The sequence below is a fragment of the Carassius auratus genome, unplaced genomic scaffold (assembly GCF_003368295.1).
Source record: "Carassius auratus strain Wakin unplaced genomic scaffold, ASM336829v1 scaf_tig00024632, whole genome shotgun sequence".
Taxonomy (NCBI): Eukaryota; Metazoa; Chordata; class Actinopteri; order Cypriniformes; family Cyprinidae; genus Carassius; species Carassius auratus.
This window is the reverse complement of record NW_020525363.1, coordinates 63,729-78,219: the sequence shown is the minus strand read 5'-3', so window position 1 is coordinate 78,219 and position 14,491 is coordinate 63,729. Positions and strand designations below refer to the sequence as shown.

Sequence of the window (14,491 nt, the reverse complement as noted above, 5' to 3'; positions counted from 1 at the left end):
AGCCTCCCCAGATCCATATAAAGCGTCAGTCCCTGCGAGGTCCTCTTCTACCGAGCCGCAGATAACCAGTCCTCTCTGCTGACTTTCTTGTGGCCTTTGAGTTTTACTGCAGAGGTTTTACAGTTTCAGAGCGTCTCGAGTCCATTTCAGAATTAAATCACATGCTGCATGTACGCAAACACATGCGTTTATGAGTCGTGAACGTCAACAGCCCTCACACACACTCAGACCTTATTCTGAAGGACTCGTGTCACAGCAAAACAAATACAAAATAATTTTTTTCTTAATCAGTACTTTTGTCTTGTTTTCTTGTTTGTGGTCCTCAAATTTGATTGGCGGCTTGTCTGTGTTTGTGCATTAGTGATGGGGATTTTTTCACTGACTCTTACTGCAAAACACAAAACTACATTTCTAGAGATTGGCTCCATTAAATGATAGACATGAGCAAATGCTTTTCTCAAACGCCTAACACTTTATGTTTTCAGTTTTAATGTAAACCCTAGAGCTCTGTAAAGAAGCATCCATCTTGTTTTCCTGCATGGTAAACCATCTTGCTGAATGAAATAACTTTTAGTTAATGCTCTTTATTATGTTCTCAATCTCTTCAATTAAAAGTCACAGACAAGCAGAAGGCTTGAAAGGACCATGATTTCCAAACCACTGACTGCAGCACTGGCCGAAAACTACAAATAAACAAACAGGATTCCTTAAAGTAGAGAAAGAGCCTTTGTCCAAGGGTGATTTTCCAATTACTGTGGGGGGAAATTAGTTTTAGGGATATGTTTGTCTATGCTTATGAATGGTATTTCTGGCATATACTGTCAGTATTTATTATCCTACAAATAATGTTGACCAGCCCTTCTGTTGAAGAACAGAAAACATGTTTACAGGAATACATTTGCAGGCCACAGGGTGTAAACGGAAACGTGAAGCTTGTTCTTCAGTGAAACGTTTGATTTTTGAGCCTGTAAGTCTTTATTCTGATGTGCGGCTATACTTTCCAAGGTGGATGAACATCTGGTTATGTGATACAGATGTGATTCCTGTGGGAAACTGTAGTAGTGAACAAGCAAAATCACATCAATGTGAAGCTCAGCCGGTGTCTTACTTCACACTGTCTGCTTCTAGACTGTTTTCAGCAGATTTTTAGAATAGATTTTGCAGTTGTGTATTTTGCACATTATTAGTGATGTTTACTGATGCATACTCAAAACATCTTTTACTGCTATATTGTTTCTAAAATGGTATTTTATTGTAATATAAAAACATTTCTGTCAATTATATTCTGTTTTATATATCCTTTTATATTGTTTATAAAATGGTTATGTTTAGGTTTGGATCTTAATATCTAAGTCATAAAATTATAAATGTGCTTCCCCATCGAGGGAGAGACGATGCGTCGATAACGCTTTGGGAACGCATTCTGCGTGAGTGCGTCTGAAGCATCCATGTCAACTAGTCCAATGGCGAGAGTGAGCGTCAGGAGTGACGTCACGACCAGGAATTGATAAAAACCCCAACCGGAGCAACCGGTGTTAGCTTTCTGTGCCTCAGCAAGCGATCTGTGTCAAACCTGTCTGTCATATTTACTGTTGTCTTGTGCAAAGTTTATATACTATGGCTAAGCAACTATTCAAACCGTGTGCTTCTCCCTGTCCGCGTTATTTAACGGGTGGGGATACACACGAGCTTTGTGTAGTTTGTTTGGGAGTGGAGCATGCGTTATCAGCCTTCGAGGAGACTGATTGCCCGCATTGTGAGAAGCTTTCGCTTCGCATGCTCCGCTCCCGCTTGTCACTCTTTGATGAGAAGAGCGGCGAGCCTCGCGCTCCTCAGGGTGCAGGACCCGCTTCTGCCGAGGCAGATCGGAGAATGCATTCCTGGGGTTCGCAAATGGATCTCTCAGCGGGGTTGGAGACGGGTCCGAGGGCTCTTTCTCCTCCCTTACCTGGGAGATCCATAGCTCAAACTCCGGTGTCGGAAGCCCGCCCCGCGGCTTCTTCCGCCCGGGGGGAGAGCCCATTGCTTCGTTGCTCTAGCTCCGAGGAGTTAGATGTAACGGGCATTGAAGGTGACACAATCAGGGGGGAAGAGGATTCGCCATCTCTTTCCCCAGCATATGAGGAGTTGGTTGATGTATTAACACGAGCTGTAGATAAATTACATATATCTTGGCCATCTGATAAACAGAGCGCTCGTCCTAAAAGCAAATTAGACGAGCGTTTTCTGTCTTCTAAAACATCGCCTACATCACGGGGTCTCCCTTTTTTCCCTGATCTTCACAGTGAGCTGTCTAGATCGTGGAATAAGCCATATTCATCACGTCTTTTCAGCCCTCAAGTGCGCATTTATTCTGATATAAGAGGGCTGAAAGAAAATGGTTATGAGGCGATGCCCCGGGCGGAGCAGACGCTCGCGAGCTATCTTTCCCCTGGTTCAGCGTCATCTGTTAAGAACCCGACTTTGCCCACGGAGCCTTTAAAGATCACATCTAATTTAGTGGGTAAAGCTTACACAGCAGCAGGTCAGGCTGGAGCTTGCCTTCACTCGATGGCTTTGCTTCAGGCTTATCAGGCTGAGCTGCTGGGGGAGTTAGATAACAGCGAGGGAGTCAGCCGTGACGAAATTCGCAAACTTCGTCGGGCTACGGATTTATCTCTCAGGGCGACTAAAGAAACAGCACGTGCTATTGGTAGATCTATGGCTGCTTTGGTTTCTACAGAAAGACACCTTTGGCTTAATCTTTCAGATATTAAAGATAAAGATAGATCTTTTCTTTTAGACGCTCCCATTTCTCATGAAGGTCTGTTTGGTGATGCTGTGAATGAAGTGGTTGAAAGATTTCAAGAAAATAAAAAGCAATCTGAAGCTTTTAAAAGTTTTCTCCCTCGCCGTTCTAATCCTGATGCTGCTGGGCATGCAAGGCAGCCCCAGCCATCATGCTCCTCATATCGTGTTTTTCAAAAAGAGGTTGTTGCGTTTCGCGCTCCTCCTCAAAAATCACGGGGACCGAGCCAGCACTCACAGCCAAAGCAATCTAAGCAGAAGCCGGATCTGAGGACCGTTCTTCTCGCTAAGAAAGCTTCGGCTCAGAAGAAAAGGTCCTGACGCCAAATGGGTCAGACCTGTGAGGGCAGCCCCAATCGAGACGGTGCGGTGTACACCTCAGTATACGGTGCCCGTCCGGTCTCGGTGCTCTCACGGGGCCGTCCTGCCAACCCCGCCACCCTTGGTGCCTCGGGGCGCAGCGGTCTCCAGCAGGTCTCTGGCGCTGTGTCTCCCAGACGCTGCGTCAGTCTCGCTCCCTCTGAGGGGGGTCCAAGAGCAGTTAGCTCGGGTGGTTCCTGCGCTTCGGCTTCAGGTCCCCGAACTAGCTGTTCAAATTACACCAGAGGCCAGCCTCGAGAGGCTGGTTCCCTTAGTAGAATGTCTGACAGAATGGAAAAGTCTGCCGAATATATCTCAATGGGTCCTGCAGATAGTAGAGCATTGTTACAGAATCCAGTTCGGTTCTCGTCCCCCACGCTACAACGGGGTGTTGCTCACAGTAGTGCATCCCGAGCAGGCTCTGGTCATGGAGCAAGAAGTGAAATCTCTTTTAGCGAAAAATGCTATAGAGCAGGTGTATCCTCCCGACAGGGCATCGGGTTTTTACAGCCGTTATTTCATTGTTCCAAAAAAGGATGGAGGGCTGCGTCCCATTTTAGATCTTCGTCTGTTGAATCGTACAGTTCAGAAATTAAAATTCAAGATGCTGACACTCAAACAGATCGTGACTCAAATCAGATCCGAGGACTGGTTCGTCACAATAGACCTAAAAGATGCGTACTTCCATATCTCCATCCTCCCTCAGCACAGGAAGTTCCTAAGGTTTTCTTTCGGGGGCAAAGAATACCAGTATCGGGTACTTCCCTTCGGTCTAGCTCTCTCACCCCGCACATTCACGAAATGCGTAGATGCAGCTCTGGCCCCGCTCAGGCTGCAGGGCATACGTATTCTGAATTACCTGGACGACTGGTTGATTTTAGCGGAATCAGAACAGTTGGCGGTTCGGCATCGAGATGTCGTCCTCGCTCATATGCAAAAGTTGGGTTTGAGGCTCAATACCAAGAAGAGTGTGCTATCTCCATTACAGAGGACCACTTTTCTTGGGGTGGTATGGGACTCGGTCACGATGCGAGCCTCTCTTTCGCCCGCTCGTGTAGCCAACATCCTCGCAGCCACTTCGGAGCTAAAGCTAGGCCAGTCACGCACTGTAAAACAGTTCGAGAGATTGTTGGGTCTCATGGCAGCAGCGTCCAATGTGATCCCCTTTGGCCTGCTGGGCATGAGACCTTTACAGTGGTGGCTCAGGACCAGAGGGTTCTCCCCGAGGGGAAACCCACTTCGTACGATCAAGATCACGCGGCGGTGTCTCCGCGCTTTGGTCATATGGAGAGAACACTGGTTCCTGTCCCAGGGTCCGGTATTGGGAGCTCTTTGTCATCGGGTTACCATCTCGACAGATGCTTCCCTTACCGGCTGGGGAGCGGTAATGGAAGGCCGCTCAGCTCAGGGTCTGTGGGAGAGCCATCATCACTCTTGGCACATCAACTGCCTGGAGATGATGGCTGTCTTCAAAGCTTTGAGGCACTTCCTGCCAGACCTGAGGGACCATCATGTGCTGGTCCGCACAGACAATACATCGGTGGTCTCTTACATCAACCGTCAGGGGGGTCTGCGCTCGCGCCCTCTCTGCAAATTAGCGCACCAGATCCTCCTGTGGTCTCTGGGGAAATTACGCTCTCTGAGGGCGATGTATATACCAGGGACTCAGAATATTGGAGCAGACACCCTGTCGAGGCAGGTGCTGAGGCCAGGGGAATGGAGGCTTCACCCGGAGGTGGTGGAGCTCATATGGGAAAGTTATGGCCAAGCAGAAGTGGATCTGTTTGCTTCTCAGTACACGACGCACTGTCCACTATGGTTCTCCCTTACTCATCCAGCCCGCCTGGGGTTGGACGCTATGGTACAGACGTGGCCGAGGCTACGTCTGTACGCCTTTCCCCCTGTTGCTCTGCTCCCAGGAGTTCTGGAGAGAGTCTGCCAGGACGGAGTAAGTCTACTTCTCGTAGCTCCACACTGGCCGAGTCGAATCTGGTTTGCGGACCTGATTCATCTCCTCGACGGTTCTCCCTTGGAGATCCCGATCAGAAAAGACCTTCTATCTCAGGCCGGGGGCACTATATTTCACCCCCGGCCAGAGATTTGGAAGCTTTGGGTGTGGCCTCTGAGGGGGCGCAACTCATAGAGAGTGGTCTCTCAACTGAGGTTGTGGAGACCATTCTTAGCTCCAGAGCTCCAGCTACGAGGAAACTTTATAGACTCAAATGGAATGTTTTTTCTTCTTGGTGTTACCAACATCAGTGTGACCCCGTCCACTGCTCTGTTGGCTCAGTTCTTGAGTTTTTACAAGACCGCTTCGCTTCTGGTCTATGTCCATCCACCTTAAAAGTTTACGTGGCGGCCATCTCGGCTTTCCATGCCCCAGTGGGTGGTGCATCTCTGGGTCGAGACCCTCTTATCTCTCGTTTCCTTCGTGGCACCTTGAGGCTGAGACCTGCAACTCGTTCTAGAGTGCCGGCCTGGGACCTGGCTATAGTTTTAGAAGGCCTTTCTAGGGCTCCGTTTGAACCCCTAGATTCGGTCTCTGAGAAGTTTCTTTCGTTTAAGACTACTTTTCTCCTTGCTATTTCGTCCCTTAAAAGAGTCGGAGACCTTCAGGCTCTCTCGGTTTCTCCCACCTGCCTTGAATTTGCACCTGGGATGGTCAAAGCATTTCTCTACCCGAAGCAGGGATACGTCCCTAAGGTACCGACCGTTGTTCCGAGACCTATTGTTCTGCAGGCTTTCTGTCCTCCCCCGTTTGCATCATCGGACCAGGAAAAGTCTAACCTCTTGTGCCCGGTGCGAGCATTGGACACTTATGTTCATCGGACTTCTTCTTTTCGGAAATCCGATCAGCTGTTTGTTTGTTTCGGGTCACCTAAGATAGGTCTTCCTGCCACTAAACAGACACTTAGTAAGTGGATAGTTGGGGCTATCCTTCTTGCCTATGAGTCTTCTGACCTACCGTGCCCTTTGGGGGTCAGAGCTCATTCTACTAGGAGTATGGTGGCCTCTAGAGCCTTATTATCTGGGGCCTCTCTTCAGGATGTTTGTGATGCGGCAGGCTGGTCCTCGCCACTCACATTCGTCAGGTTTTATAGCCTAGACCTGGACGCTACTCCCGGGTCTCAGGTTTTTAATTCTAGAGGCGTTGGGTTTTCTGTCTGACACTCAGGCACTTGTAATATGGCGGTTTGGGTATTCTCGTTCCCAAAGCGTTATCGACGCATCGTCTCTCCCTCGATGGGGAACGTCTCGGTTACGTCTGTAACCTCGGTTCCCCGAGAAGGGAACGAGACGATGCGTCTCCCTGCCATACTTCCTTCGTTCCTGTGATCGACTTGCTTCGGCACTGTCGAAGCTAACACCGGTTGCTCCGGTTGGGGTTTTTATCAATTCCTGGTCGTGACGTCACTCCTGACGCTCACTCTCGCCATTGGACTAGTTGACATGGATGCTTCAGACGCACTCACGCAGAATGCGTTCCCAAAGCGTTATCGACGCATCGTCTCGTTCCCTTCTCGGGGAACCGAGGTTACAGACGTAACCGAGACGATCTATACAAATATCTTACATATTTGACCATCTTTAGTTATAAATATGTTATAATGCTATTTTTGTATATGTGCAAATTGTATGCTTCAGCATCAATCAAAACATAAAAATGAATATTTTTTACCTGTAAATGTTACCTATTAATACCTGTGTAACAGTGAAACCAGACATTTCAACATAGCATAACACCAGCCTCTTATATTTATTTTTGCACCCATTAAAATTACAGATTATTGGTTAATAAAGCCTTATTTTTGTGCAGTTTGTTGCACAATACTGTGTTATGAGTTCAAAAGACATTTACCATAGTGCATGGTTTATAAACTAATACATTTTGATGTTTGTATCACATAACAGCTCCATATATTTTCTGATGTAGTAAACTTGTTCGGTAGCGCATCCGGTGCAGCACTGAACTTGTGATGTGAAGTAATAACACTTAATAAAACATTGTCACAGATTGATGTTTTCAATTAAAATAAATGTGCCACTCTTTGGCCATCTCATTTTGAAAATGTTGCAAAACGTGCAAAAAGTAACATAATATCATTTTGCAGAAATGTTGCACAGGCACATTTTTCCAAGAAGCCTGTGCTTGAAATGCACGATACCTTAATAGCAGAAAGGCAATATTTATAGAACATATATAGTTTGGACATTCTGCATGTGTTAGAACTGAACATACATGAGTGAGACGGACTGTGCAGTTTATGTCTGAGACATCTTTTCCACAAACTGTGTGCTTTGAGTGTTTTCTCACCATAGAACATGTTTTATTTAGCCAAACACACCTACAGATGTCAGGCCAGAGTCAGAGTAGTTATTGGGTCCAGCTCCACAGGCCGCAGCAGTCCACATTCATGTTTTCTCTAACAGACTCGCTTCTCTTCTAATGAAAGGTTTGCTTGCTTAGATGTTTATATGTCCTGGAATGCCAAACTTGAAACAAAAAAACACAACTCTCAGTTTCTCTTTCTCCTGGCCTTTCTTCTTTAAAGTGCTTCACAAAGCTGAAGTGTTAGTGAGTCTGCTTAAAGCTTTCATGGAAGGCAAACATTTGTTCTTTGCTTAAGGCAATGACACTTGAATGGGACGCCTGCCTCCTCTCCACCTGTGGCTCTGATCAAAGTCTGCTTGAAACTCTTCATCTCACACACTCTTTAGACTCCAGCCCGTTATTGTCTTCTGCTGTATGTATCTCAACACTGCTGGAGCTCCAGTAGTGCCAAGATCTACAAATAAGAGGAAAAAAGCATATAGTAATTACAATAACTATGTAATAACTAGGAACTAACCCTGAACCTACCCCTAAACCTAACCCTACCCCATGTAGTTACCTTGTGTTACCAGAACTATCTTAGATAAATACACTGTAAGTACACTATAATATAAATAATAATATAAATAAAGTACAACCACAATTTTTATAAATGTTGCTGTTTTTGATAATGAACATGAATTTACATCTGCATCCAAACTCAAGCTACTACTGTCAAATGTGTGTTTCTAACAGAAATAAATAAATACATTTTAAAATAACATTATTAATACTGCAGCCTGCTGTGCTGAAGATACTTGTCATCAAACCTGCTTCATGATTTGAAACAATATCAAGAACATGCAGAAACTAAGAAATTAATTCTATTACGATATTTATTTTTGTCAAGGAAAAGTGACTGGTGAGAAAGAAAGAGTGTAAAGAATTCAAAAGAATGACATATTCGTCATGTTCATCTAACAGTCTGTTTCTACTGTACTTAACTTTTACGAACACCTTTGCTTTTAAACATGAAATAAATAAAGATCTGAAATTTTATTGTGATAATTTTTTTTGGCCATACAGCATGCTTTATGTTCCTCAATAGTGATGGAAAACACATGCTACGTGACCACTCATGCACACTGTAGCATCATGCTACATACGACTTTTTCACTTTTTAAAATGTTTGTAATAACTTCTGATTGCAATCTAATGAGGGATTTGGTCATGTAAATGTTTCAGAAATATGTTATTTGTAGCCCTTTATATCAAGCTAATTGCTACACCTGCTTAGCATTTCTCATGTAAACACCATGTATTATGAAAACAGGCATAATCTCAATCTCACTTTGAATGTTTTTCTTGTAGACACGACAGTTATATGTAATGACTTTATATGAGCGACATACGAGCAGCGAATGATTCTTAGTGGCACAATCTGAAGAAGGTGATATGTTGGTCAATCCGTCTGTGTTTGTTTCTCAGGGAGAGAAAGGAGACTCGGGGCTGCCGGGTGCTGACGGACCACGAGGAGTTCCTGTGAGTCGCTTCCTCTTTTAATAAAAGATGCATCTGTTAAATATCTGTCAGATGTATGTAAATGCATATCTAAAGTGATCCCACCAGTTTAGTACTACACTTTAAATCTAGACAAACATCATTTGCACATGTTGACTGTAAAACTTTGGAGCTCTTCATAATTAGCCGTGTCAGAAATCTGACAGTCGTCTCGCAGTGGTGTCATGAAGTAAAACGACTAAATGAAGAAGGATATGCTGTAGACCGCAGGGTTTATAAGTGTACGGGCACGACGAGAGCCAGCATGTCAACAGAAGAATCAGATGTTCCCATCGCTCTCGCTCTACACCTGCCGTCTACAGCAGGGAGCTGTGTTTCCATGTCAAAACATCCTGTACATGTGACCAAAAAGAAGGAGATTTGATCTAAATCTTTACAATCTGGAGTGTACCACTAAAATCTTTCACTTTCTGAGGCCAGGAGAGGGACGTTCTCACAAGAGCAGTTGTCACTAATTTAATTGGCCTCATTACCACAGGATTAAAGAGAGAGAAAAAGTTAATTGCAACTTTTTCTCTCCCACAATTTTTCAATCTGGAATGCATTATATAGAGTCAGAAGCGTGCAACTGAAAATGTTGCAATTCAGTTTTATTTTTCTGCCACAGAATATAAAATATATGTAATACGGTAACTGTCAATTTTTATTACAATTCAAACAATTCAATTCACTTCAATTATTATTATTATTATTATTTTGCAATTGCATTTGCAAGTTTATATCTCACAATTATAAACTATAAATCTCACATTTCTGAATATATACAATTTTACAATTCTTAGTTTATATTTCATATTTCTCAGTTTATATCTCACAATGCTTAGTTTTTATCTCTTAATTCTGAAAAAAAAGAACTGAGAAATAAACTTGAGTAGCAAGTAGTCAGAAGAGAAATATGAACTGTGAGATAAACTTATTATTCGATTAAAAGTTGCAATTGAATTGTTTTATTCTGTGTTTGACAGAGTTGCATGCACTCGAGTCATATCTATGAACAGAATATCATAGAAACTAGCACAGACAAGAGCCACTCGCTTGTACCTTTATTTACACATTACAGCTGTAATGAATTATCATTAGCTCTGTTTGCCTCCTTGATTGAGAGCACTACACAGTAACAAGAGAAAAATGGATTTCATATTTGATCTACATGTGGGTTAAATCCATACACACAGTCAAGATGAAATAATTGCGTTTTCACGAGCTGCTCGTCAAATGAACACGAGTCTCGGTGGAGAACAGAGACTGGCGTCCGGACACAAAAATATACAAGTCTGTTCTCCTTCTTAATGTGGCCCACACACTTAAAAACCGAGTCTGAAGGAAGCGCTGCTACTCTCATTCAGGAGTAAGGGAGAATCTCATGGAGAAAACATTGAATCTTTACATTTATGTTTTTATGCCTTTGTTGCAGTGTAATGTTAGTCCTGACATTTTTGTGTTTTTGTGTTTATTTGTAAATTTAGTTAAGGTTTTATTTATTTTTTTGCACTAGAAGGTGCTTATTTTTTCCTTTAAAGGTCTAATTTTCTTCATGCAAAATGTATATATTGCACTTGAAAGCCTAACTGTGATTTGCTAATAAATCATTTCATCTCAACTGGTTTTTCTAGTCAGGTGTGACACGTTTCATCTTTTAATGTAATTACTTTTACAGTCTCTCTTCCTGCTCTTACATTTCTGCGCTGTTTCCTCTCAAATTAAACCAGGGAAGGCTTTTTCTTTTCGATGTAGTTCAGCTTTTCTGAAAGAAGAAGAGTCTTTGAGTGAAACGCGATCAATGGAGCCACTCACTATAATATGACTCATTAATGCCAGATAACATGCAGGCATCTTCCCCTGGTTCCTACTCTTGTTTCTGTAGTCTCTGAGGATGGTGGAATCGCTGTTTCAGGTGTTTTTCTGCGACACACAGGGGGCTGTGATGCATCGCTGAAGTCTGTGTCCGGTCGCACGCTTGTTGTTGTTGAGTTCTGAAGCTGCAACAGAAGATGTGTCTCCTGAATGCAAACACTGAGGCAGGTGCTGAGAGATCTGGGTGTAATGCGGGACCCTCGTCTGAGTCCCAGTAACAGACAGACATCAGCACACAGCTGTGGGAACTTATTACTCAGTTTGTGGCAGGAAGGAAGAGGTGTTTGTTCTCACATTTCATATTTGGAGAAAATAGTGGTACTTCATAGTTTACGGTCACTCGGCTGTTAAGATATTTACATTTTCATCTTACAAATGCACAAAAATAAGTAATGCAGCATTTTTTAAGGGGAACAGCTGGTGCATGTTATTTAAACATTTCAGTTTTAATTTTGTTAAGAATCTGTTTAACCCTTTAATGTAAAATATGACGTATTTTAAAGTTTTCGTGGTCCTGTATTAAAAGGAATTAGCCCCCCCCCCATTATTTATTTATTGCTAATTCCAGTTATTTTTATGATTCTCTTTATATTATCAAAAATACTGCTAGAGTAATGACAAATAAATTAAATAACAGTTTTTATAAAAATAAAATATTTTAATGAAAAAAATAAATGTATATAAATAATATATTTGAAATAATAATAATAATAATAATAAATTCATTATTTTGGAACTTTTTAGATAATTCATATTATTATTATTTTTCATATAAATAATAAAGATCTATACATCATTTTTTTATTTTAAGGTATTAAACCTTGGGGCACTTTTTAGGCAATTTGTATCTTATTATTGTAGTATATTTCTTCTGATAAACACATGAATAAATAATAATAATAATAATAATGTAATTAAAAGTCTGTGGTATTACTGGCATTAGACTCTTGATGTCAAAACAGAGCAGGATCTAATGCAGTCAGATGTTTGAGGATGTTTGAGATGATGGTGCTAACAGAGCTAGCTAATTTTAACACATTATAATGTTCTTGACTTCTTGTTCTCTCATCACACGGGGTTCATCGCTGCCACGCACCGGAGCCTCAGAGGAAGCAGATGGATGGAGGACGTTTTTAATGGATCTCAATTAAAGTAATTTAGCGGGCTAGAAAAACAGACAGTAGAAATGTGTGAATGTCAGAGAGTCAATTGTGTTCTTTTTCTTGGCAGGCTACTATTTGAGCAATAGCTTTGCCAGAGCGTAGATTAATTGAGTGGCATCCTGGTAATGCTGTAATAACAGTAACCGGAGAAGAAGAACGTGATGAATGATGGAATAACAGCGAGGCCTTGATGTGTGAAACACACTTGTCCCGTCTGTCAGAGTGACCCATGCGAATCACATCTCATGTTCTTTCCAGGGAATGCGTGGTCTTCCCGGTGAGGAGGGAGCGAGCGGAGCGCAGGTATGGACTCACACACACACACACACACACACACACATACTGTAGACTACTACACACTCGGTTCAGTCAGATCTGACTCCTCAGCTCCTGTCCGGTGCAGGGATGTCAGGTCTACTTCTTTTCTTCTTTACTTTACTTTTAAAATCTCATGGATTGAGTTTCCCACATGGGTTACAGGTTTGAAATGTTGCATAAATTAATTTAGCATTCTACCTCTGATGAGGTTTTGTGAAGGAGGGCCACTGGTAGGACGCTTTTTAACTCGTTTATGATCAATATGGATATCAGTGGCTGTAAAATATGTGTTTTAGGTATGGAGACGGCATATTGTGAGTTTTGAGATTTGCTTGTGCTACTTTGGACACTACTTTAACCACCAACCAATGCACATACACACACATACATGCACACTTACATACTGTACATAAATGTTATTATTATTATTATTACATTTATTTTTGCAGTTTAATAAATAGGTGTGTTTTTTTTTGTTAAATATATAATTGTATATTATATTGTATTGAATTTGGATAATAATAATAAAACGTATTTATTTAAAATTAATAATTTCACAACAATTCATGTTAATGGTGCGCAATATATTTTATTTATGAATGAAATGTGACCAGGTTTTGTGAAGTTCACCCATGTGCAGCCAGATTCAGTCAGTGTAAGATGAGTAAATGAGGTTAAAAACCTACAGTAACACATGCATCATCTTTAATTGTCACATGGCGTATCACAAACCCATGCTATCCGTCTTGTGTTTCATGAGTTTAGGGTGCGAGAGGAGCACCTGGACAGAAAGGATCACCTGGGCCAAGAGGATCTCCTGTAAGTAAACGTCCCTTACCATCTGTGCACTGACCTGTTCAAATGGGACACTTCAGAGAAACTGGACTGGATGGAGTCCCAGGCAGCTGTAGAGCTGGACAGGGGTCAAACACTGACCAGCGCTCGCTCCAGGACGGGGGAACACAATGTTAGGGTGACCTCTGATGGAGAGAGCCAAACATTCAGTCTGTGTTTGCCGTGATCTGCTGCCATCTAGTGCTGGATGAGATCTGAACACAGGCTTTCTGGAGCTACATTTAAGACAGGACCATTCAAGGACTAAGTGTAAATGGAACAGAATATGTCAGTACGGTCTCTGATGTCTTGCATTCGCAATGGTTCAAAGTTTTCAAAGAAAGCTTCCAACTTCCATTACTTTTCTATTGTTAAATAATAATAATAAAAATACATGCATACATACAACTTTTACAGTACTCTACCTTCACTGATCACACTGCAAAAAATTACAAAGATTCCTAAATCAAGATACATTTACTCGAGAAGCGATATAACAAAATAAGATGCTGTGTTTTCTGACAAATTTATCAAAATTAAGTGAGTTGGGCTCAGAAACACCGGCTCAATTCAAAGCTAAAAAGTTTTCCCTTCCCTTGTTATAAACATAAACTCACTTTTTGTTCAATTTCCCAGAATCTTCATATCGTAATTTTGTATCTCCAGTACATGTGCCTCGATGTAAAGATGTTTTAGATAACTGTACTAGAAAACAAGACAAATAATAATAATAATAATAATAATAATAATAATAAAAATGAAGAATATAATCTTTTTTTTTTTTTTTTTTTTGGCTCATCCAACATTTAATCCCTGCTCTGATTTTTTAGGCCTTTATTTGTCAAAACATGAATTAAGACATTTTAAGGCCTGCAGAAACCTGTGTATCAAAATCATTTTCAAAAAGTCATTTTTATAGCTTTTTTTTGCACATCATAATTTCTTAAATTTATGTTATTTCTTACTGTGCATTTTGGTTTAAGTTCATTTTCCTATTCTGGTCAAATAAGTATCTCCTGGAGTTTTTCTGAAACTGTATTTGCAGTGCTCGAGCGAGCCGCTGTGTGTTATCAGCGTCCTGTGTGTTATTCAGGCAGAGTTTAACTCTGAATCCTGTCTGATTGAATCCTTCAGGGCACGCCGGGGCCTTCAGGGCCCTCTGGAGCAGACGGACTCCACGGCCCAAGGTTGGTCTGCTCCAAACATCACCTTTAGCAATTATGCTAATACCTTGCCTTGAATCAGGTGGGAATAGCCGTGCTAAGATTACATTTACTCTGTT

General features: G+C 41.9%; 1 protein-coding gene and 1 long non-coding RNA gene across 2 annotated transcripts; both read left to right on the top strand.

Moving 5' to 3' along the window:
* The first annotated feature begins 2,391 nt into the window (after positions 1–2,391).
* LOC113078200 (uncharacterized) lies at positions 2,392–6,649 on the top strand. The gene is made up of 4 exons (XM_026250507.1): positions 2,392–2,712; positions 3,479–3,725; positions 4,136–4,280; positions 5,067–6,649. The coding sequence occupies exons 1-4, from the start codon at positions 2,392–2,394 to the stop codon at positions 6,313–6,315; spliced, it is 1,962 nt and encodes a 653-aa protein (XP_026106292.1). The 3' UTR covers positions 6,316–6,649.
* Positions 6,650–8,956: 2,307 nt separating this feature from the next.
* LOC113078199 (uncharacterized) lies at positions 8,957–14,386 on the top strand. The gene is made up of 4 exons (XR_003281468.1): positions 8,957–9,001; positions 12,316–12,360; positions 13,141–13,194; positions 14,344–14,386. It is a non-coding gene; the product is annotated as an uncharacterized LOC113078199 (long non-coding RNA).
* Positions 14,387–14,491: the final 105 nt, after the last annotated feature.

What these genes read in the sequence shown, in the direction of transcription:
- LOC113078200 (XM_026250507.1), top strand. Translation starts at nt 2,392, where the DNA reads ATGCCCCGGGCGGAGCAGACGCTCGCGAGCTATCTTTCCCCTGGTTCA. An exon ending in AGATCTTCGTCTGTTGAATC is followed by an intron (nt 3,726 to 4,135) that starts GTACAGTTCAGA and finishes TCTCCATTACAG; the next exon opens with AGGACCACTTTTCTTGGGGT. An exon ending in ACAGTTCGAGAGATTGTTGG is followed by an intron (nt 4,281 to 5,066) that starts GTCTCATGGCAG and finishes CTCTGCTCCCAG; the next exon opens with GAGTTCTGGAGAGAGTCTGC.